General features: G+C 49.9%; 6 protein-coding genes across 6 annotated transcripts; 5 read left to right on the plus strand and 1 right to left on the minus strand.

Annotated features, from left to right (window-relative positions):
- Positions 1–582: 582 nt before the first annotated feature.
- Positions 583–3,103, plus strand: T069G_01391 (WSC domain-containing protein; the record flags this gene model as incomplete). The annotated part of the gene is made up of 4 exons (XM_056168601.1): positions 583–677; positions 749–966; positions 1,044–1,486; positions 1,568–3,103. 4 exons carry the CDS (start codon positions 583–585, stop codon positions 3,101–3,103), a joined length of 2,292 nt encoding a protein of 763 aa, XP_056033917.1.
- A 287-nt stretch (positions 3,104–3,390) lies between these two features.
- On the minus strand, positions 3,391–4,488 carry T069G_01392 (calcineurin-like phosphoesterase domain-containing protein; the record flags this gene model as incomplete). Its single annotated transcript, XM_056168602.1, has 3 exons — positions 3,391–3,759; positions 3,821–3,902; positions 3,968–4,488. 3 exons carry the CDS (start codon positions 4,486–4,488, stop codon positions 3,391–3,393), a joined length of 972 nt encoding a protein of 323 aa, XP_056033918.1.
- Positions 4,489–5,197: 709 nt separating this feature from the next.
- Positions 5,198–7,813, plus strand: T069G_01393 (calcium-activated chloride channel domain-containing protein; the record flags this gene model as incomplete). The annotated part of the gene is made up of 7 exons (XM_056168603.1): positions 5,198–5,259; positions 5,333–5,370; positions 5,429–6,318; positions 6,407–6,515; positions 6,586–7,029; positions 7,091–7,634; positions 7,729–7,813. 7 exons carry the CDS (start codon positions 5,198–5,200, stop codon positions 7,811–7,813), a joined length of 2,172 nt encoding a protein of 723 aa, XP_056033919.1.
- Positions 7,814–13,873: 6,060 nt separating this feature from the next.
- On the plus strand, positions 13,874–16,941 carry T069G_01394 (variant SH3 domain-containing protein; the record flags this gene model as incomplete). The annotated part of the gene is made up of 6 exons (XM_056168604.1): positions 13,874–14,090; positions 14,163–14,465; positions 14,535–15,676; positions 15,733–15,820; positions 15,901–16,575; positions 16,646–16,941. 6 exons carry the CDS (start codon positions 13,874–13,876, stop codon positions 16,939–16,941), a joined length of 2,721 nt encoding a protein of 906 aa, XP_056033920.1.
- A 3,069-nt stretch (positions 16,942–20,010) lies between these two features.
- Positions 20,011–21,893, plus strand: T069G_01395 (glycosyl hydrolase family 76 domain-containing protein; the record flags this gene model as incomplete). Its single annotated transcript, XM_056168605.1, has 3 exons — positions 20,011–20,183; positions 20,260–20,539; positions 20,595–21,893. 3 exons carry the CDS (start codon positions 20,011–20,013, stop codon positions 21,891–21,893), a joined length of 1,752 nt encoding a protein of 583 aa, XP_056033921.1.
- A 1,184-nt stretch (positions 21,894–23,077) lies between these two features.
- Positions 23,078–27,014, plus strand: T069G_01396 (uncharacterized protein; the record flags this gene model as incomplete). Its single annotated transcript, XM_056168606.1, has 6 exons — positions 23,078–23,248; positions 23,316–24,644; positions 24,696–25,439; positions 25,503–25,857; positions 25,918–26,155; positions 26,240–27,014. The coding sequence occupies 6 exons, from the start codon at positions 23,078–23,080 to the stop codon at positions 27,012–27,014; spliced, it is 3,612 nt and encodes a 1,203-aa protein (XP_056033922.1).
- Positions 27,015–27,105: the final 91 nt, after the last annotated feature.

Raw genomic sequence — 27,105 nt, forward strand, 5'->3', positions numbered from 1 at the left:
AGGCATATCATGGGGCGTTACTTGGGCGAAATACCCGACCTGAAAATAGACTTACTTAACGCGCGTTTGTTTCAATTAAAACTTTTCAATGGCACGCGTCAAAAGCCTGGGATTTGCGCGACAGGCAGCCATTTCTGTGACTCTGTGAATTGAAAGTCTCACCTTCTGGAATGCCCTCTCGTGTGTGTTGCCAGCACCACCATTCTTCTGTGTCTTGGCCATCCCGGCAACGAGGCTTCCAGGAATTGGCATTTTTCCTTTTTTGCTCTAGACAATGAAGAGGTGAGGCAAATCTCCCCGGGAAACAATGCCTCTCAATGCCACGATACATGTTGCACGTCCGGATTGAGACTGGCTATAGTGTGTCTCACTTATTTATGGCCTTGATCGCCATGAGGTTACGGGTCAGAGAGGACATTCCAGGGGCTGGATTCAAGCCCTTGGTGAGATATTCGTGTATATAATGTGTAAATGCCTTTTTCAGCTTTGAAAATCTCCTCTTTCCTTCTTCTTTTTCTCTCATGACAAGCTGTCTTCAACCAAAAACTGCAGTATCAAGCGTCGTGCTGCAGTTGATTGAGGATGGAGTACTTTTTATCCACAACATATGCTGGAGAGTCTCTGCTCTCCAACTTTAACTGGTTCGATGGGGTAGATCCCTCGCACGGATTTGTTTCGTAAGTGCTTTTGACGTGGTTCTGACCATTGATTATGTTTGCTGAGCTGACACTTAATCTGCGTTATGTAGTTATCAGAATAGACAAAATGCTCACGCAATGGGCTTATACCAGATCGATGATAGAACAGGAGTTGTTAGACTAGGAGTTGACAGCACGAATAGCTACTCCATCTCGGATAGGGGTCGGCCGAGTATTCGACTTGAGAGCAAAGACACATTTGATCAGGGCCTTTTCATTGCCGACTTCTTACACATGCCTCCTTCACATTGTGGATTGTGGCCAGCATGTAAGTTTGAATCGAGTCCTTTATGATACTGAAGGTCAAAATGTTCAGGATACTGACTGACCATGGATTATAAACAGTCTGGACGTATGGTGACAACTGGCCGTACGACGGCGAGATTGACATCATTGAAGGAGTCAACACAGCCCACACCAACATCATATCAGCTCACACGGCAGACGGATGTAGTCAGGGCAATGACATACTCGGACTGTTCAGTGGCGAGCAAATCAACACAGAATGTGCCGTTGGTACGGATAACATTGGCTGCGGCTTTCATCCCTCACCCGACGACACTTCATCATATGGTGACGGTTTCAATGCCGCTCATGGAGGTGTTTATGCCATGCAATGGGATAATGTCCATATTCGCATTTGGCACTTCCCTCGCGGATCGATCCCGAGAGACATCGAGGCCAAGAAGCCCGATCCTGACACATGGGGACAGCCGATTGCTATTTTTGGTGGATCGCAATGCAAGGTTGACAACTACTTTAAGCACATGAGATTGGTTCTCAACATTGTGAGTATATAAACACATCTGCTCATACGCAATGGACGTTGAGAAAGAAGAGCATTCTGAGACTGACTAAGATATATCCAGAACTTTTGCGGCGATTACGGTGATGCTGTCTGGGGCAAAACGGATCAATGCGATGAATTTGCCCCGACGTGCGATGAATACGTGGCAAATAACCCGGAGGCATTTACCAATGCATACTGGGACGTGCAATATATCGATGCCTATGAGTACCGTCCGCGTGTCCACGACCCGTGGCCAAGCTGGAACTCAACCCAGCCAAAGCCAAGCTGGAATTTGACTCTTCCTCGTCCTCGTCCAGGTCCCTACAGTGATGAGCGTACAACAACTTTATACAAGCACACTCGCTGGACCGAGACTGTGACGGTATTCGCTACTGGGCATGTTCCTCACCGTCCCTGGGATGGTCAAGTTCCTGCTGCAACGACTGATGCAATTGAACCGGTGGCAACCAGGGCACCTGTCAATCCCATCAAGATCAATCACTATTCGTACCTCGGCTGCTTCTACTCCAACAGCGGCTTTGAAACATTCCACGAAGTCGCTGACAACTGGGACATGACTCTCGAGCGATGCGTCGATCTATGCAACAAGAAGACTTATGTGGGCATCTTCGACTCCCACTGTTTCTGCGCAGATACTCTCGATGCTGAAACATTGGCCACCAGAAAAGAGGGCCTATGCAACAAACAGTGTCCAGGAAACAATTTTGAGTTCTGTGGTGGTATAGTCACGCCCAGGGACATCGATGCGCCACGCAAGAAGTTTGTCTCAGAGACTTTGCCGCTGCATGCGCTTACTGTGTACGGCTTTGTTGAAGACGAGAAGCTGGAACAACCGCCGGCGATGGCACCGGGGTCGAATTGGACGGAGAAGGGGTGGTCTAAGACGATTACTGAGGTGGCTGAAGTGACTGTATTCCCGGTTTCTGAGCAGGATTCTCGTGAACAGGGTTGGCAGTGGGGTGACAAGCATGAAGGTGGCCATGAGTGGAGTGGTCAGGATGGTGAGAAGAATGATTGGCAGAAAGATGAAGGTGAGAAATACGATGGCGAGAAGCATGACGGAGACAAATATGAAGATGGTAATCACGAAGATTGTGATTGTGACGACGAGGGCAAAGACGGACACGATTGGAACAACCATGAAGGTCACAATAAGGGTGACTGGAAAGAATCCGCTTCTTGGGACCCCTCAGCAGCAGAGGAAAAGGGCTGGCCTTCGAAACCTGAGATCTCAGAGATTGTGATCCCGGTGACGGAGACGGTCGTTGACTGCCCCGAGACAAAGCAAGCTGTTGTGACACCGACATGGGCACCGCATGTTGATCCGAAGCCTTGGGTTCCTTCTGACCCTCCTCACCCTCCTCCTGGGCCATTACCATCACACGACGACCATTGGCAAGATCCTCCTCATGATCCTCCTTCACGCAATAACGATCATGACAAATCTCACCCGCCGCCTTCAACGTACCCAGATACTCCTGTGAGCCCGCCAGTGGTGCTTGTTGCAGGAGCATCAACAATGTATGCGGGATTAGAGAAGTATCTAGCAATCTTGGGTTTGAGCATAGTGGTTCTTATCATGAGAATCATTTAACTTCAAATCCAAAGAAAAAAACATCAAAAGACAAAAAAAGGAACAACATAATATGAACGCTCGGGACGGGGCCTTTATCTTTTGTATACAGAACACTCCCAGCATAAAGTGCGCGCATTGTATCAGTATTAATCACAGGGACATCTCCTTTGTTTAGTATGTAGCCTATAGGATTTAATAAACGACAAATTCTTAAAAACACAATTTTCATTATATTTCTCCTCCCATTTTCAAAACATGGTCATTATACATTGATCTTTGCGTTTCGTATCTAATAAACATCCAAGCTAAATATCTACGACCACCGCCCTATTCTTCACCTTGCCAGTGCTTCCATACATCTGAGCAGCATTCACAAGCAGGCCACCTTGGTTGCTTCCGGGGCCTCCCATGATCCATTTCCATAACACGGCATGAACCCCATGCAGCATCACGTAGAAGTGATCCCACCAAGCAGCGTTTGGAACAAAATCCCAAAAGGGTCCGCGAGTAGGCCGAGAGAGCAACCGCTCATAGGCAAGCTGCATGTCGTCGAAGAAGATGGATTCCTTGCCGTAGCCCCAGTGAACGTGGCCAAAGACGTGGAGACGAGGTTTGACGCGCCAGAGTTCTTTAAGCAGATTAGGATCGCCAAGACCAAGATCCAAGTGGTGTTTCTGATACGAGACAAATTAGCAGGCTGAGCCTTTGGTAGACAGAAGAGGAGAATTGTTATACCGGAGGGCAGTGTGTCACCAGAATATCGGTCTGAGGTGGGATTCTGCTAAACCACGGTGAATTGGTAGGCTCATATTGGAATCTATATTCGAGTCAGCATTCCAAATGTCCCAACTCGAAGCCAATGTCTCTCGCTGGTACACTCACGCAAAGCTCTCTGGTCCACATTCCGGAATGTCGGGCACACCAAAAATGGTGAGTTTACGTCCATGGATCTCTTGCACAGTCAAGCCACTTTCAAGATAATGCAGTCCCTCCAAGTTAACCACAGCACCAGCCTTGACGTCCGGGTCAAGGCGGCTACGCGAGTCAAACCAGCTATCATGATTTCCACAGACAACAATCTTGACTTGGTGAGGCTGGCTCTTCAGCCAATCGAGCTGCTTTTGAATGTCTTCAGCGGTCCCAGAATTGGTCAAGTCGCCTGCGTGAATGAGGATGTCGCCCGCGGGGATGTCGACCACTTGGTCATGGGTGTCGGATATGCAGACGACTCGAATAGCTGGTTTGCCACGAGGAGGAACAAACGGCTGGCCTCGGAGGAAGAGAAAGATGTGATAGAGCCTGACGGTGATGAAAGTCAATGGCGAGAGGAGGAGCTGATCGAGGAGAGTGAGGCGCTCCCACTGGTTCTCCCGGCGAAGGCCGAGGAAAGTGAGCAGGCCCATGACGAGCGTTAAAGCAGCGCTGGCACTGGAGATGTTGATGCTAGATTTGATAGAAATTGACCAGCATTGTGGTGTTTTTGCATACGAAAATCTGCATGTAATGAGAAGGGCTGAAAGCATGACGCATCTCAAGAGGGATGAGCTCATGGCTCATGGTGTCAATACTGTTCGCTGATTGGCTGGATTCTAGCCCTTCCCGGGAGAGGCTTAGCCGGGCTTTTCTGGAGATTAAATCTAGGATCTAGCTATCAGTAGCTGATCGTCAATGGCTTGGAAATGGCTTCACATGACGAGGTTTTCAGCTGTAATGGATGATGCACGTCGTCTTTTTCTTCTTTATTTCCCATCCCTCCTCGCCCCTTTTCAGTTTCACTCTTATCCTTCTCACCATATCCTCTATTTCTGTCTTTCAGAGCACGCTTCAACCTCTTTGCTTCTAGACAAGGCTAATCCTTATAGGGTAACCACACAGCCCAGTGACGTCTTTGCCCGCCATCCCCACAACAGCTCCTGACAATCTTGCTATCGATTGACCACATACGCAGCTCAGCTCTTTCTCTCTCTGTTTTGCAACCCCCTACAACTGCGTACCTCTTGCACGCGCGCTCCCAGGTGCTGCATGCAGTCAATTGTAAAGATTAATTCACTTCTCTCTTCCTAACAATCCTCTTCGAGCTCTTTTGCTTGTCTCGTGCTCGACGTCATCGACATGTCAAGCCTGCGGGGCTTGTACGGTAAGGGGGAGGATCAGGGTATAGAGGGCAACTTTGGGTAAGCATGTGAAGACGATCTGCAGCTTTCCATCTCATAATCTAATTAACGGCCCATGTTGAAAACAATAAAGGGTTGATTATGTGATTCATTACCGAATACCACCCAAGGGTACGTCCGTCCTGATATTTGAACTCATCCTCTCCTGCACTGGCTTACACCACTCTAGAGAGAGCCAAGGCAGAGGCCGCCTTTGTTCAGCTCATTGAAGCTCTCACAAATATCGGTCTCACCACCGCCGTTCGCTGCGGTGACAAGGACTCTCTTCTCGTCTTCACCAGGCTCGCCTCAAATGATCTGTTGGCCCGGCAGGTCTACAGCTCTCGCCTTCAGGACTGGCTGCAAGGAGTCCGCATCAAAGCCCCTGCCAGCGATGTCACGCAGGCAATCAAGGACGAGCCCGTTACTGAGGCTGAGAGGCTTCGATTGGTCTATCTCCTGATTACAGAGTCTCGAAATGAGGGAGGCGCGGGCATCACGCAGGGGCAAGGTCAGTGGAAGTACGTCGAGGCCATCTTTCCACTCCATAACAATGCATTCAACAAGGAGTGGCTGCATAAATGGAGCAAAAAGTACATCCTGGACCAATCCGATTTAGACGACATTCGAGACAAGTTTGGCGAGGGCGTTGCCTTTTACTTTGCGTTCCTCAAGGATTACTTCCGCTTCCAGATATTCCCGGCCGTGGTAGGCTTCTCTTGTTGGATGCTGATGGGACAGTTCTCTACTTTTTATGCCATCTGCAGCTGTCTCTGGTCCGTCGTGTTTTTTGAGTATTGGAAGCGCAAGGAAGCTGATTTGTCCATCACTTGGGGTGTTCGCGGCGTTTCCAAGATACAGCATCCACGAGCGGAATTTCAGTGGGATTTTGAGGCGGAGGACGCGGTTACGGGAGAGCCCATCAAGATCTATGCTCCTATTAAGCGGTTACAAACTCAGCTTCTTCAGATACCTTTTGCTTTAGCTTGCATTGTTGTATTGGGCGGGCTTGTGGCTACAGTAAACTCTCTGGAGATCTTTATTAACGAAGTATATGCTGGTCCAGGGAAGGCGTATTTGGTGAGTATGCCATTTTTCGACTTGAGAACCCCTATCCTGTCCTTATTCACTATTTTTGCAACATGCAATACTAATATTCGCGGTATAGGGCTTCCTGCCATCCATCTTACTTGCCACCCTGACACCAACATTTTCGACTATTCTCATGTCTGCTGCTAAGAAGTTGACAGATAAAGAGAATTACGATACCATGGATGGTACGTGTACAAAGCACAAATCTCAAAGCAAGTCAGTGCGAAGCGAAACTAACTGAATCTCCATTTGAAGCACACCATGCTGCTTTGGTCCAGAAACAGTTTGTGCTCAACTTCATGACTTCATATATGGCATTGACTTTTACGGCCTTTGTCTACATTCCCTTTGGTAGCATTCTGCAGCCATTCCTTAACTTTTGGGGCAAGACTGCTCAAACTCTCACGATGAGCGAGGTTCCCTTGACCACGCGCCAGTTTGAATCAAACCCCCAGAGGATTGCCAACCAAATGTACTACACCACGGTCACGGCACAAATTATCAATACTCTTACCGAAGTCGTTGTACCCTACATCAAGCACAAAGCTACTGTTAAAGCAAAGGAGCTGTCGTCCAATGGCGCGGTTAAGTCGAATGACCAGCCCGAAGAAGCCGAGTTCTTGAAACGTGTACGAAATCAAACTGGACTCGAGGTCTACGACGTTACTGCAGACTACCGTGAGATGGTAATGCAGTATGGTGAGTTGAGACTCTGCATTACGTTTTGCCGTGAAGGAATACCTTTAATAATTTTGAACAGGCTATCTCTCTCTGTTTTCCGTTTCATGGCCTCTTACGGCCTGCTTTTTCCTTCTCAACAACTGGATCGAGCTGCGATCCGATGCTCTGAAGATTGTCATTGGCTGTCGCAGACCTATCCCGTGGCGAGCTGACTCTATTGGACCGTGGTTGACGGCCCTGGGCTTCCTCTCATGGCTCGGCAGCGTCACCAGCGCTGCTATTGTCTATCTCTGCAGTGCCGACAAGCAAGACGGCACCGTATCATACATCACTGCAGGCGGTGTTCTCTTGAGCATCCTCCTAGCTGAACACCTCTATTTTGCGGCTCAGCTTACCGTCCGATTTGTCATGGGTAAGGTGGAGAGCCCTGGCCTCCAGAGGGAACGCAAGGAACGCTTCCAGATGAGGAAGAAGCTCTTGGAGGAGACCGTCGGCCACGTGGCGAGCGAGAAGGCCACAGTCGAGGTTCCAGGGGTCGAAAAGACGGAGCAAATCACTAGGCAAACGTTGGAAGAGGAAGCCAGGCTGGCCTCGATCCATGGGCATGGATCCCCCGAAGAACTGTAAGAAATTTGGTGTCAAACTTGTTTGCTTGGCTTCTGGATAGCCTTGCATGCTAGGTCGTGCAGACTCAGTTGTGGCTGACATGGATAACAGGTTCTGGCAACGCCAGCGAGGCATGCAGGATACAATCTTGGTCGGCCGGAAATTGATCGCAGAGCAGTCTAGTGGCAAGGCCTGAGGTTGAGCCTGCTTAAGGGCATCAGGGGCATCTGGACTAATCTCTCGAGTGCGGAGATTCTGGCGTCCAGGTCAAGGCCACACCCTGCAGCCGTCGTACAGAAGACTCCGTACGGATTAATACGCTGCGTGCCCCGTCGACTAACTTTTGCCGCGGGCTCTGGAAATGGGGATATGCCCCATTGCGATACCGACAACTTTAGACATGGGACAATGTGGAGGCGTTCGAGGTGGGGCGGCGATGTTGAAGACACAGCACGTGCTCGGAGCTTGAGACCGATACGGAAGACGGAAGCCGGAGGACGGAAGACGGGGGTCTGAAGTTGATTATGGAGACTGTTTGCTGGATTTTGGAAAGCAGCTTGCTCGCTAGCTAGCGTTTTGTCTTGAATCCTTTTCACAAGCGATGAGTTTGTCGTGTGTTTTGTGCTGTAGAAACTTGATGCTATCTATACAAGGATGCTCTCTCTCGCCTATGGAATAACGAGATTCAAGCATGTTGACGTTGGCTCTGCTTGGCTTGAACTATCAACGCCAAAAGACACCCCTCCCCTGGTTTAAGCCCACGCCCCCTTGAGGATCAGACAAAAAAAAAGTCGCGCTTGTGTCTTCAGACAATAGGAAGCCCGTGCAGCTAGCACATCTTGCCCAACATGGCGATTGATCACGAGGGGAGAGGCGAGCAAACAAGGCCAGATCTGATCGGCGGGTTGGACAATAGGAATCCGCAATGCTCGCACATGATGCAGCTAGAGGATTTAAAAGGATGAGATGGAACCTATAGATGCTCTGCATGAGGGCGCACAGGCGTGAGGGTGATCTGCGATTCCTTTGACGATGGAGAAAATCCAAGGATCAAGGGACTTATATTGTCACCGACTTTTTTCGGTTCAACGCGAGACGTTGGATGAAGAGTGATCTAACAATAGATTCGAGATGAACTCAAACAAGAAAAAATCAAGGATCAAGGGATTTGATACTGTCACCGACTTTTTTGGTTTGGATGCGGGAAGTTCGAGACTGATCTAACAATAGATTTGAGATGAAGTCAAACATTGCATCAATACTGGCCTCAACAAAGCATGCAAGCCTGCCCCATTCACAGGTACCGGCAGGGCTCAACCGATCGTGTTCCGCAAATTGACAATTTGATATCAAGATGCGCTTCTGTATGTAATTGTTGATAGAATTTGAGTTTTTTTGAACAAGGGGTCCCACGATCCACCTAGGTAGTTCCGTGTCATCTCTTTTTTTAATCGATCTTACCCCATACTCAGGATAACATGTACGCACAGGTAAATGTGACAAGTGAATACCATGCTAGCAAGCAGTTGGATTAGGCTGCCTTATTGAAAATCTGTGGCTAAAAATGGGTTGGAGTTGGATGGTTGAAAAATCTTTATCGTTTGAACGCTGATAAAAAAAGGTTGAGATTCGCTGGTATGGCATTTTTAGTGTTATGAGACACACATTTTGGGAGGGACTGCATACAGCCTTTGTGTCAATTTCTTATCTGTAATTTTTTGATGCCTAGCAGGCAGTAAAACTAAAAGAGCCAAGGATTCAGTGGCGCTCACATCGCAATAAGGATTCCGACGCTGACGTTGGGAGGATTTTCTTGGAGCCTGACAGAGGATCTGAAACTTGTATAACCTCAACTCAACAGATGAGCTGAATAAGCGGTCTCAACACAATTGAGCAGGCCAAGCGACGTGATCAGCCGTAGTAAGCAACTTCGTCCATTGTTCTCTCGACCTGTGGTCGCCGATTTGTACAATGCCAGAACTAGAGACCTCATCAACCTTCTATAAATGCAAGCAGCCCTAGTTCTTCAAACGGGTCAACTCACTGCTAATAATTGCTACAAAGGATGCAAAGCAAGTTACCCGATCTAACCACCTCCGTATTCCGCCCCGTAACCGTGTCCGCGTAGCTATTCCGCCGAGCCGTGTCCCAGCCGTGTCCCCAAAAGGCTTGAGCATCATCACGGCCTCTACTCCTCCGCCAACACCATCCTTCGTTCCTGATGAACGTGGGCAAGGACCCCCGTCACTCAGCTGGAAAACTTCAAGCACACAGTTTCCGACGCTTTGCAGGGCCACTCAACCTTTATTTACGAATCGAGGTATAAATGTCGAGGCCTGAAATAGGAGTGTCGTCATGGCAGTTTTCTTGAAATAGCGAGCTCGACACAGTCTCACGCCCGCCGATACCGCCGAAAAACAATCCGCCGGATAAACTTGAAATGCAGTCATGAAACAGGACAAAACATGCCTGTTGGCGGTCTATTAACCTAAATGTGGTAAGCAGTACGCAAGATGATTGCAGCAGTAGGCCGGAGTAGAACAGCGAGGCCAACCCGGATGATGCCCGATGTCTTCGGAGAGACTGTAATAGGACACTGCTTTCCTGGGTTTTCTAATACCCACAATTTGATAACTTTTCGAATACTGCGTTACAAAGAGCTTCTCTCATACTTCTCCACCTAGCGAGACACAAGGCTCGGGTTTTCAGTGAGGCCCCACCGTTCAGCATCCATCACATCTACAAACCTGAAGTCCTACGAGCTTGACCATATGCGAATCACTAATAAACTTGGAACATGCCTTGTAGTAGAGGCATGGGCCCTAACAGGGTTCGGTCTTTCTTAAGGCTGAAGTTTTAAACTTACACGGGCTACTATAGCACCTAGACTAAATGCCCGCCTTGATGCCTCCTCGCTCAAAGGAGGAGGTCAACTTGATGTTCATGTAGCTGGATGTGCTTAGTAGGTAGGTCTATGTACATACATTGTAGCACTTGGCTTTCTATAGCAGGCACCTTGATAATACAATATAAGCGAGCTTCATGCGGATGGTTTACATCATCTCAAACCAGCACTTGGCTGGCCACATCTCCGCTCATTATCATGTTGCAATTTCTCGCGTCTCGCTACCATACTAGCAAGGCTGCATGAAGAACATAAAGGAGCTACGAGTGCTAACCTGTTACGCGGCGTCAACTTCCCGAGGGGAAGTGGTGCTAAATGGCCCTACTGGCCGGTCCAGATTCCACACAGTCCACATTCCCATGAGACCCTTGACGGTCGAGAACCCTTCATGGGTGGCTAGCCCATATGGAGGCGACTGATCCGACTAGGTGGTGTTGGTAGATTGCCAGTAGGATCTGTTTATGCGGATGGTATGCGGACTAATGGGACATGGGGGTTGGAGTGCATTCACTTACATGTCGTACATGCAAGGTACGGGCAGTAAGACTACATGTGCGTGTACATACTCATACATGATGAGCTCATAATGTTGAACGAGTGATACCTCGAGGGCCAATGGGTGAGCTGAATTTTGTCCCAGTACTTACGAATACATGGATGTATCTTTCTCTCGTTGTCTCATTCTCTCACGGGCACTGATGTAAGTAAATGGTTCTTGTTGATGCCTCGAAGTCCTTTGATGGAGCAGCTCCAATGCGGCACTCGTATCGACATCGATCAACAACGGTGCCTGCTTTGAGCTACTGCACAAGTGCTCACTGAAATGTGACGAACCGTGCTTCCAGTTCTTTAGAGGCACATGGAAATAAGCAGCATCGGCCAACCAAAGGGGGTGTGTGCATTGCAACATTACCCGGAACGTGAGTTTGTGATGGATGGATGGAGAGTGAGTGGCTGATACACCTTGCGTCCCCCATGTGAGATGCTAATCTGTTTAAATCGTGAGGTCCCCCCTTTTTTGCTACTCTCGAACGGGAAACTCGATGACCCAAAAGTCCTTGGGGATTTGTTGAGATAACCTGCTGAGACTCAATTGGTCTTGAGCGTGCCGATAACCATGTTCCAGGGCCTCAATTGGGTGTTGTTGAGGTGAGAGCAGTTCGTGTTAGGGTTCATGTCATGTAACCACAGCATTGACGCTCGGGCACAGAACAATTACCCGTTGGTCCGTCATACCTGGATGCTTGTGTGTGCATGGATTACGAGTCCATGGATGGATGGATGGGATCAAATGTCTTACCTCTGCGTGCATCTGCCTTCTCCACTCTTCACCACTCTCGCGGCTCCCAAATTTCTCCATCTTCAGCCCAACCACCATCCAGGAACGGGATCCATGGAGTGGAGGGGCAGAGAAGCTGCTAAGGAGACTCGACTGGAGCTGGACTGGCATCCACAAAGAAGATGAAATATTCGCTCAGCGGCGGCTTTGTTTGATTTGATTGAGATTGAGCAAAGGGGAAGAGGGGTCCCTTTCAGAGCTTTCATGTTTGCACTATTGCAGCCTTTGCCGTTTGCGACACCGCACCGTCGTGCCAGATCTTTGACTAGAAGCAGAGGCGAATGTGACGCATCAAAGCCAAGGCGAAACAATGACCAAACGCCACCGGATACGGGACACTACTGTAGTCAGTCACCGATTTCTTTCTTATTCTGCTTGCTTGGCACCGCGTGGGCAGCGAGAAGAAACGAGGTTGGGGTTTATTGATTGCATTGCATATTGCATCCAGGTACGGGATCCATCTCCCACGCGAGGTGATATCCATCTAGTGCTCTTACAGTTCATGCCCGCTCGTACGAGGAACCACCATCTCCATCGTCAGTGTATACGAATTGCTTGCTCCAGACAAAGAGGGGAAGCATATCCGCAACCGTTAACCCTTGTCTCCTTGTCTGCATGGCCCAGCTAGTAACTAATGAGGTTCGTTCGTTCGACAAGAAAATTGCAAAAAAGTGAGGCTGCTGCAGTTCCAACTTCAAAGGCGCGCGCACACGAGCTAACTGGCGCCAGGCCGCTATTCCCAAAATAGCGCTTTCTTTGACAGCTCCGGCCAATGCACGATCGCCATTGCGCAACGTGGACAGGACAGCTCGAGTCCCGGGCTTACTGACCGAGCAGGGATTTACTTACAAGTGCTGCAAGTTACAGGGGGTCCCGGCAGGATCGCGACACTAACAGCCCGCTTCCGAATTAGCCCATCCACTGGGGGGACCTCGTACCAATCGACATACGGAGCCTGTCCAATCGACATCCAATCGTCGGTGCCCTCGTGCTCACAAGCCTCACAAAGATGATGTTCGAGGGTCCAGAGTCAACGCCTGGTTTCGCTCTCGGTCGATTCATTCATGCCTGGCAACGCTGCCCCGGAATGGGGCATCCATGGATCTTTCAGGGGATGCAGACCCGACGTTCGTTCGCTTCCATGCATGTCCAACCGTTGCTGGTCGTGGTTTGGTTGGCATGTCTGGTCTGTCTGTCTGTCTCCGTTCCGTCCCATAATCGTGCATGCGTCCATCCATGCATCCAAAATTGCCCTACTAAGGCTAGGCGGGTACCTGTCCATTGATTGTTGCAACCGTGCCAACTGCTGTGATTGTCCGTGATAGCTAGCACAGGCGATGCTATCCATACATGTACTATATCGACGCCTGGGTGGCTGCAGCCATGGCCAAGATCTGCCCTAGGCATTCATCCATGGATCCCTCAGCCTCGAGACTAACAGTGCTCACGAATGGTGCTACCTGTGTCAGGGTGTTGCTCAGCTCTCTCTCTCTCTCTCAGCTTCTTGATACATACGCCTCTCTTTCCTCGCACTCTCCAGGCATTTTCCACTTTTTGTATTCCTTCTCCCCGTTTCCATCTACCTCTTCTCTCCTCTCCCAACTTCACAATTTCTACAACTCTACACTCTATCTCACTAGTGTCTGCTGTCGAATTGCAGCTACTCATTCCACCTAACAGTCTGTTCGAGATCCTCCCAAGGCTCACTCTCACTTCCTCATAGGCTTGCCCCACGCGGGGAGTCTCTCGGTGCTGATTCCCTTTTTATAAAACGCCACGCCTAGCAACCACCGTCCAAGACTATCAGTTTGCTATAACATCTTTATCCTCTTTTAATCTCCGCTTCCCATTGCATTGCTTCCACCTGCGCTTAATATCGCACGTGTCGTACGCACCGACTTGCACCAAGTCGGTTGCACGAGGCTGTCATCGTACAAAAACCCCCCCAGTCCCTCGCCCCGCCGGCGTGTTGACGCTGCTCGCCTGAGCAATTCTGCCCGGGGACAGCAAAGATGGAAACCATTGTCGATCTGATCCTCACCCCGTTTAGGGATATCGTCGACAAGGGGAGAACAGCTATCCAGAATGCTGGTGACACACAGCCCATGCTCAAGGCCTCTCAGGCCCTGCTGAAGGAAGGCGAGCGTGCTCTAAAGAAGATAGAGCCGCTATGCAAGAAGCACTTTGACGACTATGGGCCGGCCTTTCTTGAAGCAGTGAAAGACAATGGTAAGCTTTTCTAAAGAAAAAGATGCATTGATATGCTCTCGGAGCAATAGAAGCTAAAACTGCCTCAAACAGAGGACATTGCCCAGTTCCGAGTCCAACTTACCGACATGCTGTGGGAGTTTGACGATTATATCGAAGTAGATGACTTTGATGCCGACAAGTTTACCGAGCTTCAGATGATGTCGCGAACAGCTGCACCCAAGATTTATGATATCCTCTTGAAGATGAAGCTCGAGGCGCCGGTCCAGTCATTCAATCAAGAGCATTTCATGTCACAACTGTCACCTCCCTCATCGCCTCATCCCACGCCAACGATGCTTCTACCACCCATGATGCCCAACATGATGCCCACCACAGCACCGCCTTCAACAACTGGTGCAAGCTCAGTCGGCAGGGATTCCATATCGAGCTCCAAGACAGACAGCAGATCTGTCATGGATACAGGCCCGGTTGAGAATGCCAACGAGCAGTTGAGTGTGATACTTGATAAGGCGTTCAACAGCGACAGCAACACCCTCGAGCTCATCTCTCAACCACCCCCAGCGCCACCTCCAGACAGGGCCCTGCCTCCTCCGCCGCCGCCGCCACCGGCAACACTGGAACAACTGCCCCCAAGACCACCCTCAACGAACCCGTGGGACATTAGAGTCAAGACTGTCGCTTCTGACGATGAACGGCCACGTGATGCCCCTTCAGCACGCCGAAGGCCGCCTGTTGAGCCAGCTCTCCACACACCGGTTGAAGGAACATCACCAATCAGCCCGTATACTACCTCTAGAAACTTTTCAATTCCGCGTCCCAACCACCCGGATAGTGCTCGCAGCTCTGGGTTGCTTCAGGAATACACGAGCGATTCAGAGGACAAGCATTCGTCCATGGCCACCACAATCAGCAGCCAATTGTCAAACTACAGCATGAGCCCTACTCAAACTTCACGGCCTCGAGCACCAAGCAATCACAGCAACCCCACCTATAGCAGCAGCACGCCAACTATACCCGAGGAAATGCTAAAGACCCAAAATATCAGGTCGAGGAGCACTTCACGACAACGCCCTGCGGTCATGTACTCACCGATGCCCTACAGATCGCAGCGTCCACGCCAGCCATCGCACCCAACCTCGGCTGATGAGCGAATGGATGACGCTAGGACTATTCGCAGGAATGATTCATTCAGGAACGATTCATTAAGCGAGCCCGGACATCAAGCTATGGAGCGTAGAGAGTCTGACGCCGAGAGCTTAATCGACCCGAATCCTCTACCCATCAGCACAAGAGGATCCGTTGCCGACCCCGGGCCGCCGGTAGCTCCTAACCCAGAGCCGCCGCTACCAACAAAAGAGCAGCAGCAGCAGCAACAACCAGGGCTCGAGCTCGCTCGCCGCAACACAGGCCTTACCTTGTCCGATGGTATGGATAGTGGCTTGATTCCAGTAGACTCCTCTGTGCCTGGAGCTCATCTGGCGAACCTACCACCGCAGGATCTGTCCATCGACAATTTCAGTTCATTTTACGTGCAGAAGCAATTCTGCGCTGGAGCGACCGACGTTATAAACGGAGGAATTGGTGTCAAGAGACAAAAGAAACCTGTTAGTGTTCCCTCCTCTGTTTTTTCTTTACGGCATTACTAAATTCAGTTATCCAGGGCCTCACCACAGCCGTGGTTGCTAAATGCACGCATTGTCTGTATGAGCTCGACTTTAAGCACCTGGAGTATGATATTAGCAAGAAAGGTATGTCTGCCGCGAACAGTGATATCTTTAGATATAAAGGAAGAAAGACCTATGTTCAGATATCTAACCCATTTTTCTAGAGGAGGGTAACTACACCAAGCATGGCGTTGGATACCGCCTCCGTTTCTTGCATAAGAGCCACCTGCAAGCCAAGCGCGTTGATGATATCATGTATGCCTGCGTCTTTTGCATCCACACCAGTCGAACACTGGACCAGAGCGACGCCACGGTCTTCACATCTACAGCTGCATTGTTTGCCCACTTGGCCCGGCATCCTCGGCCACTTCCAGATGTCCCTGGTATCGCTGTAGTGGACCAAGAAGAGATCCCACCGCATCTGGTCAACGATTACGATCTCCTCTTCAAGAGCCCTCCCGAACCTCACCCTGTACAGGAAAGAGCTGCCGAGATTGCCCATCTCCCTACAGCTCATGCAAAAGAATCAGCTCGAAGACTTTTCGGCCAGAGACTGCTACCTGACAGAACACCAGCCTTGGAGCTGATTCAAGGAGCCAAGATTACGGGGCTGACTTGGCCAGCTCGATATGGCGGAGAGTGGGCTTTCGGCTGGCACGACGGTGTTCACGCGTCGATTCCAATGGAAATCATAAAGCTGGATCGACCCCCATTCAGCCAGATCAAGAGAAACAACACGAGCCGCATCCGTGCTAAGGCTAAGTGGAAGTTTGCTCCCAAGGAAAAGAACGAGGACTGGCTCAAGTTTGACAAGGACGAAATCATCACCAACATCACTTGTAAGTCTTACACTACTACTAACATTCAACTATAGAGAGAAGAAGAATAGAAGGGCTAACATGAGACCAGGGTCATATCCCGAGTATTGGTGCTGGGCCGGTACAAACTCAAAGGGCAAATGGGGAGTCTTCCCCCAGGCGTTCCTCGACTCGAACTCGCTGCAAGAGATTACATCGACCATCAGCTCAGACCGCGCCAGCATTCTCAGCAGCGAGAAGAACAAGTCGAACACTATGCTGCCCAAGTTTTCCACCCGGAGCAAGAACGGACGGCCGCCGAGCGTCGCCGGATCGACAAGCAGTGGAGAAACACGATCGGTATTTGGAAACTCAAGGAGCCTTCGACGATCGCGAGAGGATTACTGAACAGGAATATAGGTATATTGAGTGTGATGGTGTATGTGTTTAATATGGGCACCAATGGGATTTTCTAAATATCATAGCGGGCGTTTGACGGGAGCCCTGGCTTGCAACACTTCCACCTGAGAATGTTCTCATTTTGTGGTGCTATCTATCTGTAAAATTCACATTTGGGGAATCTTGGGAACTTTTGGGTGAGCCGGGCATATCTATTTTTCATTCTTTTTCTTTTTCTTTTTTACTTTTTCTTTCTGTCTTTCTTCGCTCTGCATTACATAGAGAGAAGCGAGACGTCATCAACAGACGCTATTGGAGGACAAATGTCGGAGAGGACCTTTTCTTTTTGGCTGAGGATCATGGGTAATATGGTTACGAGATATTGGAAATGCACACAAGCTGGTCGCACTTAAAAAAAATAATATACTAAATCTGGGCCAATCCTGTCTTGTGCCTGTGCCTGAAGGGAGAGTTAAAAATGATACCATAAAGGTTGTCCTTTCGTCATTGCTCGGCAACGAACAGTTTTTTGTATCATGATGCTAGACTGAATGAAGAGCCTGGGTCCGAAGACACAGCGTCTGTGGTGTTTGGCTTTCCTTCGATAATTCGTTTACGAGGTCCGCCCGAGGAATTACACGACGTTCTCGTCTTCCATTGGTTTGGCTTTCCTTCGACAATAATTCGTTTACGAGAGTCCGCCCGGAATTGCAGAGGAATTACAATTACACGACGTGCTTCCATTGGCAATCTTCGAAGGTTTAATTTAGCAACATGCACGAATAGCCTTTCGTCGTCGCCTTATCGATGCACAAAACCACAATGTGACGAGATAACGAGTTGATTGGTAAGACAGGGGTAGCTGTTGTTGAAATGAAAGGATGCAGGCGTCAATGCCCCCGGAACAGCTAAGCAGGCCCTTGTTTCTTGTCTGTTTCTGGGTACGAGGGGGACGAGGCCGGGGTGTTTGGTCGAGCGAACCTAAATTTAGGGAACTCCGGGAATTTTTCCTTTCCAGGTTCTGCTTTAAGCGCTCAATGGAGGCCCAAAGGGATGGAGGAGATTTTTCAGGTGGCGCATCCACTGGATTTGGGCTTTGTGGGATTGATTTGCTGGGGTAGTGCGTCGGCTACGGAATTAATGGGAGCTTAATGAATCGGTTACGGTTGTAAGATGAGTTCAATATCGTGAAAGTGGTCAAGGCTTTGGGTTTAGGTAGGTCAACCCATTTGGGTAATTGGCTTTGAGCTTTCTTTGGAAAGATGGGAAGTGCTTTCGTCAACGTGAACAATGACGAGATAATTATGTTACATCTGAGCATTGGTATTCTCAGTGGTGGCACCGCAGAATAAAACAGTCATTTGGTTACACATTGTCACGCCGGGTTGTTGGTCCGGGAGTCGGACAAAGAGAATACACAACCCGTGTGCTGTTGTTCAGGTGTTGTTATTTCCACTTGTGTCGCCTTGGCCATGCTCTTCTTTATTACATGAATGCAGTGCCGTTCACACAGAGGGGCTTTGTTGCGCACAGGAATCAAGGCACACAGATACACACGTGCCTCTCAACACACGTTCCATTAAATAGCTTTGTTTTGCTTTTACTCTGCATTGTCCTCTCTTACAAATACGAGATTGTCGCGTGAGGGGAAACAAAGTTGCATTTCCTTGTTTTTTGCCCGACAAGAGGGCGTTCGGGTCAACGCCATGTGCCGTCTGTATCTGCGATGAATGCCCGTATCGCAAATGCTGGATGCCACCATGTAAGCGGAGTAGAGTTTGGACCTGAAAGTGAAAGCCTCGGATTCCAAGACAAAGGGGAGAGTAAAATGACAACATTCATTGTCTTTCCTCATTCAACGTTTGTACATGCCTTAGTCCATCACAGCTCCCAACCTGAGACACATCAGCTCGCACCGCACACCGCTCTGGATTGTACGCCTCGGAGATGAAAGTCAGACATTCAGAACCGAGCATAACAAGGGAGGACAGTGTGTGGGTGAGTGTGTGAGGGGCATGCGGAGATGGAGCCCATTGTCTCGTGGCTCTTTTGGGGGTTGTATCACTGCCGGCGAGATGCGAGATGCCGGCACAATCAGTGATGCCGATGAGGCCGCGTGCGTGAGTGAAAGAGGCAACTGAGTTAATTGAGAGATGGTCACGCAGGATATCGAGATGTGACAGAGTATAGATGTCGATACAACCTTATTTACAAAGTGTTGCCTCGTACGGGATCATCAAGTTGGAATATCTACTAGTGCCTATCTAGAAATACGATGGATGATTGTATGTCAGAGAGAGAAAAAACTCAATTCGTTCATAAAGCTATGTCATTATTTGTGTGACATCATAGACTAACACAAGCTTGTGAAAACATTGAAGCAAGCACAGTGGTGGTGATTTCCTCAGTAAGACTGCTTCAAACCTATGCGCTCAAGGTATTACAAGGCAAGACAACAGCATCCTTTGTAGCTTCCTCATTGAGGCAAGCCACCCCGGTCTTCTTTTTTCCTTCTCTTTGTATTTTATTTCACCTTTTTGTATTTTCCCCTCTTCCATAACACATCTCGTGAACAACTTCTACCACCTCCGATTCTCCTCCCATTGTCGCAGAAGGTGGTGCACCGTGCGGGACACTGATCCTCGTGATGGATTCCCAAAGAAGGATCGGCGTCGATCATCTGCCCCTCGCCTCGCATACATACTTTGCACCAAGTGCTACCGTTAAATCCCAAGCCTCGTCCGCTTCGTCCCAACTTAATCATGCGAAATAGCCCGCAGCTCATCGCCCTGATTTTAAACCTACGCGCCGGCCGGAGCTAACTAACGCTGTCTAACACTCTCGGAACGAGGGAGAGAGAAACAGACTGAAAATAGAAGAGAACAATCCAGTCCAATTGGTGCCACCGCTGGAAGCCTCGCATTAGTCCCTAGAAGCGCTTTGTTATCCAAGACTCTTGGCGACAGGCCCCGCGTTGTCTCATACGTACTGTACGAGAACAACAACAACACCGGCAAAACGCAGACGGACAAAGCACAAAGGTCCGGAAGCGTGAGACACAAAAGCATCATTCACACAATGTTCCCCCGTAGCGCCACTCCCGATGCTGCGCCGTGGCTCGGCCGCTTTGAAGCCGCCATCGGTCTGGACGCCACTTTGCCTGGCTCGCCGGGCCCTGAATCCTGTGTACCCCTGACGCCGACCCAGCAAATGACAACCGCTGGCGCTGGCAGAGGCGGCCAAGCCTGCTTGTATGCCAACGATTGATGAAGGGGCACATGGTGAAGCCCGAACCCATTGCTACTGCTAACCAGTTTCATGCTCTAGTCAAGCCGCTTGCGACCAGTCCGAAAAGAATCGCGGCAGCCCTGCCGAGCCGCCGAGCTATCACCACCATGGATCCAAATCCGGACCCCTGTCTCCTAGCCCTTCATATGCCAGTCCCAAGCTTCGTCCGGACCCGCCACGGAGCTTCTCCCTCGCGTCCCTGATTCACAAGCTTTGCTTGGTGTTCGTGTTGCTGTCCGTTGCATTGTTAGTCTCCGGTTTATTAAGTTTATTAACTGCTCGCGGCCCCGATTTCGATGCAGCTCTTCCTGATGTCTCGGTATCTTCTTTCTTTTCTTTCCCATTTACCCCCTTCCGCTCATTTGTTTTTATAGACGCAGCTCCCGGCTTCCCAGCTGGATCGATTTGCCTTTTATTCCCACCGCAACATTCTTTACATCATGGCACTTCCAAGCTGGATCTGGAAGCACGCTCTTGCCTACTCGGCCGTCCTTTCGTCACTCGTTAACCCTTCATCCGCCGCTCCTTCTACTTCTCTATCTGCTACAAACTATGTCGCCAACTCCGTCACAGCTATCCGGGAGCTGAACAATGCCTTTTATGATGTTGAGACTGGTCTCTGGAGCGCTGCCTGGTGGAACAGCGCCAATGCTTTCACCACATTGGCCGACTTTGCACAGCTCCGTCTCAACGAGGCAAACCAGCTCAACGTTGGTGGCTTTCTACGCAACACTTACGCCCAGGCTCAGATCACAAGCGTCTCTGTCGCCAAGTTTGTGAATGCTGCCGGTCTTCCCCAAACTCTTCACTGCATCAACGGCAGAGGATGCTCTGCCTCCTTTGCGGCCTCTTTGCCCACCAGTCTCCAGAAGCGAGGCTTTGCTGACTTCCTCGATGACTTTTACGACGACGAGGGGTGGTGGGCTCTCGCCTTGATTCACGCTCACGACGCCACCGGCGATCAGGACTATCTCGATTCGGCTATTGAAATCTTCAACGATATGCAGACCGGTCGAGGAACTCCTTGTGGTGGGGGCATTTACTGGAGCAAGGACCGCACTTACGTCAACGCCATCGCCAACGAGTTGTACCTCTCTGTTGCCGCTTCTCTTGCCAACCGGGTGCCATCCAACGGCACTTACCTTCAGATTGCCAAGGCTCAATGGCAATGGTTCTCCCAGAGTGGCATGATCAACTCCAACAACCTCATCAATGATGGTCTTGACTCAAACTGCAAGAACAACGGCCTGACCACCTGGTCTTATAACCAGGGTGTTATCCTCGGTGGTCTCAGCGAGCTCGCCAGGGCTACTGGTGACAACTCTCTTCTCACCAAAGCTTCCGCCATTGCCAACGCCGCCATCAACGCCCTTTCCAACTCAGATGGCATCCTCGTCGAGGCAGACAAGTGCGAGCTCAACCCAGGCAACTGCGGCACAGATGGTCAACAGTTCAAGGGTGCCTTCATCCGCAACCTGCGATACCTCAATGACCTGGCACCAAGCAGCACCTTCAAGAACTTCATCCTCCGCAATGCTCAGTCCATTTGGAACAACGATCGCAACAGCCAAAACATGCTTGGCGTCGCCTGGACTGGGCCCTATGTGGCGGCTACTGGCTCGTCCCACAGCAGTGCTCTAGATGCCCTAGTGGCCGCGATTGCTGTTTCATAGTTTCACCTTGATTCCCCCGTCTTGGCAATTTGATAATTTTCTTTACTTCCCCCTTTCTCTCTCATCGTTTGCTGCTTTTGAATTGGACCGTCTGGTGACGACAACATTTCAGGAGTACGACTCCTTACTCAGGTCACAGCCGAGCCAGGCGTTTGCTGTGTGGGCTTGGAGTTTTTATTTCTCTAATCTGCGCGACGGGCACGCAACCATTTTGGGCATCATTAATGATAAATCATAATGTTGTGAAACATTCCTTTACTTTTTTTCCCTCTCCCCCTTCGCTTGAGACGGTGCCTTAATATGGGGCACATGGCAAATGCCCCTGTCACATTGTCGTGTTTCATATTGGACAGTGGCAAGGTCATGATTCGCCAGTGATAGCTAAGCAATTTTATCATTTTGCCAAGCTTTATGCGACCGAGAGAAAAAATGTGTGAGCCGAAATGTCTCTAGCTACTGAAATCTTTGAATACGAGCTTCTGCAAGCATCGAAATATAATAGGCGAGGATAACAAGAACAGCATAGAATGAGCGCCGCAGACGGATAAAAAGGCGCAGAAACCGGAAACGCCTATCGATTTGGCGATAAGATATAGATTCGATCTAGTGTTAATCATACTTTACATCAAACACTCCATTTACACATTTGTCAAAACCTTAAAAATTAATTGACATGTAGCTCCGAATTGCAAGATGGCGATCTGGAAGCGGTTAATTGGGAACAATTGCTCCGTTTTAAGTCCGTAGACAGATTGACATTGCCGAGGCAAATGCACAATGTCAGGCAGCAAGCTGTACCAAGTGCAGCGTCACTCAGCCGGAGCCTACCCTACAGCAGACAGTGAGCTATACATTATACACACTGTATATTACCCGATTAGATTGCAACTTGACAAGATGCACGCGATACTGATGTGAGCCCGATGTTCAGGCAGCCGTCAAAAGGTCACTGGCGGTCCCCAAGACGAACTCACAACCAAGAAATCTCATCTGTAAGCCGACGTGATTTTATTCAGCTGCCTAGCTGCAACGACAAAACATCGTCACCGCCTCCAGCTGCGCTCATAAAGTGGTGCCTAACGTCCCTCTTTTTTTCTCTTATCCTTTTTGATGTAAAAGGGATGCTCAGCCCGACTCGTTTTTGAAGATATTGAGCGATAGAAATCGCTTTTTTCTTTTTCAAAATGGATGCCTCTGAGAATGACATCGATGTGTATCTGCACAAGCATTCCAAGATTCTGCTTGATGAGTTGGATCAGAGCCTGGTGACCTGTTTGCGGAAGCCGGATGGCCGGGGGGGAACACGCATACGGCGATGGGTGCGGATCAGGGAGACTATGAAGGCTACTTGTGCTGTGAGTTTCTGAAAGAGATGGAGTGTGTATGTGTGTCTATTGCTGACGAGAGACTTTGTCTTTGTAGGTCTTGGATCAGTTTCAAGAACTGCCTCAACTGCTGGATCCGCATCTGCCCAAGTGGATTCCCTATTTAGCAGAGTCATATCTGGAGTATTTGCAGACGCGGCATCGGCACAAGAGGGTTCCAGAGCAGACCAACTTGCTTGCTCCCCTGGACTATGCAATTTCCAGGATCCTCTATTCGTTCTGCAAGGTCCGCGGGGAAAAGGTCATTGTGCGCTTTCTCAATGTTGAGACCAAGTATCTGGAGCTCATCCTTTCAGCTGTCGAAGAAGCTGAAGTCCACGCCGGCAAGGAAAAGAAGGATTTCTTTGCTGAGCGAGATTCCGATGAAGGATGGTCGTGGGAACAGCGTTATATTGCGCTGCTCTGGCTTTCTCACCTTTTGTTCGCGCCGTTTGACCTATCGACTATTTCCTCTGCTGATCTTGATGAAGAGGGCGTGCCGTCTATTGCTGGGTTTACCTGGCCTGCGAATGTGCCGGGACTTACGATGAGGGTTATTCCTCTGGCTACAAAGTACATCGCTTCTGCAGGAAAAGAACGAGATGCTGCCAAAGCTCTCCTTGTGAGACTCGCCATGCGGCGTGATATGCAGCAGATTGGTATTCTGGAGAGCCTCGTGCAGTGGTCTCTGAAATCGCTACGGCCTCAGAGGGAGACTGAGATTGAGAATCCTTATTTTTACATTGGTGTTCTCTCTTTCCTGGCTGGAATACTACGGTCTGCATCGGAGACGTCTGATATGGACACCTATCTGCCCACCATTTTTGAATCCGTGCTTGAACTATCGACTGGTGAAGATGCCATCTCAAAAATCATCATGTCTCAGGCGTCAGCACGGAAGATGATGCTGAAAGTCATCCGTTCGCTGGTTGTTTCGCTATTGCGTTCCTCCCGACGAGATATGAAGACCACAGTCTTGGTAGAGAATGCAATTGGCTACTTCCTTGAGAGCCTCTCTGACAACGACACTCCGGTTCGTTTGTCTGCTAGCAAGTCGCTTAGCATTATTACGTTGAAGCTGGACCCAGACATGGCATCTCAAGTTGTCGAAGCTGTTCTCGAGTCCCTGAACCGCAATGTGCTTTGGAGCAAGACGTCAGCCAAGTCAGGGGCTAAACCGGTCCGCGACTTGTCCGCTGTGAATCCCTTGGAGTGGCATGGCTTGATGATGACCCTGTCGCACTTGCTCTATCGGCGATCTCCGCCAGCCAGCCAGCTCTCCGACATCTTTCACTCTCTTCTTCTGGGATTGACCTTTGAGCAGCGCGGCGTTTCTGGAGCTAGCGTGGGATCAAACGTTCGCGACGCAGCGTGCTTTGGCATCTGGGCACTTGCTCGCCGATACACAACTGACGAGCTCCTCGCCGTGTCCACAAAGTCCGTCTACGCGGCCAAATCTCACCCTGCGACGAGCTCCATTCTTCAAGTCTTGGGTACAGAGCTGGTAACGACGGCGTCCTTGGACCCGGAAGGAAATATTAGGCGCGGAGCTTCAGCTGCGCTGCAGGAACTCATTGGCCGGCACCCGGATACCGTGGAGCATGGCATTGGAGTTGTTCAGTGCGTCGATTACCACGCCGTGGCTCGGAGATCGCGCGCCGTTCAGGAGGTTGCTACTGGTGCAACAAAACTTTCACCGCAGTATGGAGAGGCTGTTATTGATGGCATCTTGAGCTGGCGGGGGATCGGAGACTTGGATACGGGCTCAAGGCGAGCTGCTGGCTCTGCGTTTGGCACGCTAATAGTACAGTTGTCGAACACGGCCTCGGAAACGCCATTTTCTCGCTTTGAAGAATCGATCGACTTGGTGATGGATCGCCTGAGCACTTTGCAAAAAAGACAGGTAGAAGAACGACATGGTTTGCTAGCGTGCTTTGCCGGAGTCGTAGACGGCTTCCCTGAGCTTGCTCAGAAAGCTCAGGGGAAGTTGCTTGACCGAGCTACTGTCCGCAAGATACTGGGCTATATATCTGGAATTCTTGAAGATTGCAAGAACAATGAGTATCGTCGGCCTGAGCTTATTGTAGAGGCAGCGAGTCGCTTGGTTGTTTCCTCTTTGCCTCTCATCCAGGCTGCTACGCTAAGCAACTTTTCTTACGACAAATTAGAAAAGGGAAGCGATGTGTTATCTATGGAAAAAACGAATGGGCTGCCAGACATTGCCTCAGCCTTTGCTTCTGCACAGCAGCTTGCTGAGATGGAGACGTTGACTTCAAGGCTGCGAGATGTGATGCCAAATTGGCTTAGTAGAAACGAGCAGGAAACTGCCGATTCTGCTTCTGCAGCCGGTCTCATGCTTCTTTTGCTCTCTTCAACGGAAGAACGTATCAAGATTCTAGAGCAGTGGGCCAAGCTGATCGCAGCTAAGCCTGGAAGCCGATCGATAGTCACTGGAAACGGCTACTTTCACGTCATGGCAATGGCTCAACCTCTCTCTCACACTTTACAAGATAATTCTGGCAGCGATGTAGTGTGCAATGCGTTCCTTGAGCGATGGAGCGTCGATACTGAGGTTGAGACCAGGGTTGCCATTCTGCACAGTCTGTTGAGTAGTCGCATTCTCAAGGACAGGCCGACAGTTTTCCTGGACCTTCTTGCAGAGGGCCTCAACGACTACACGACGACAGCCAGAGGTGACGAGGGTTCTTTGGTGCGGTTTCAGACACTTAAAGCCATTGCAGTTCTTTGGGGAGATATTGGACATCCTACGAGCCAGGCAGACTGGGTTGAAGCGTCGGTCCGGAAGCTGATTTACAACATCCTGCGGCTCTCTGCAGAGAAACTGGATCGTGTCCGTCGTGTGGCCAAGGACGTTGTTGCGCTACTTATGAGTGAGAGGTGGGTTTCTTTCTTGTAACTCTATGCCCCTGTTCTCGAGTGACTGGTAAAGTATCAAATACTAATTCGTGTCTTCATGTTTAGTTCCGTTGATGAATTGAAGGACTCGAATCAGCCATCAAGAAAGACTTACTTTACGAAATTCTTGAGTTTTTCATCAAAAGGTTACTTTGCTCTGCTGCTTAACCTCATCCCCAAGGACGCTCTACACCCACACATCATGGCCATAGTAAACACCGACGACAACTGGATGGCCGGTCTCATGGCCGGTTTCGTCTCATCCGCAGACACCGGAAACGAAGAGCTGGTCATTGCAAGTCGAGCAGCGCTCACAGAGTACTGCGAAGAATCACCAGAAAACTTGCAGCGAGTATGCTCCGCACTAATACAAAACCTAAAGACTTGCCAGAGCGAAGACCGGATCATTGTGCCAACTCTGGAGATTATCGCGTTTCTCTTCTACGCGGGACTCTTTCAGCGGTCTCAGGGCATCAGCTATCGCGGCCTCTGCCTGCAGACGCAAAAGGCGGGATACAAGACGGGCAACGTGCGCAAGGTGATTGCCTGCATCAAAGTATACGGCGGTATCGCTGCGTCAGTCGGGACTGCGAATGGAGGAGTGAATGTGGAGGCTGGAGCCAAGGATGCGCGGAAGAGACTCGGTGCGCTCATGTCGCATCCGTGGCCGCGGGTTCGCAGTGCTGTGGTTGATGAGATTTGGGGGCTTGTGGGCGGCGAGGAGGCGGTTGGCGAGGATGGAGAAGGAGAAGCAGATGGGCATGGGTTGACGGGTGTGGATTGGGCGAGTGCGGAGAAGGGTCAGATCAAGGCTTTGGTGACGGAGCTGAAGTTGGAATAGACTTGCTATGGTGTAATTGCTGATACATCACAAGCTGTTTAAGAGGTACTGTTACTGATAGAGTACAAGTTGTTTATCTAAGAGGAGGTTG

The sequence above is a fragment of the Trichoderma breve genome, chromosome 1, assembly GCF_028502605.1.
Source record: "Trichoderma breve strain T069 chromosome 1, whole genome shotgun sequence".
NCBI lineage: Eukaryota > Fungi > Ascomycota > Sordariomycetes > Hypocreales > Hypocreaceae > Trichoderma > Trichoderma breve.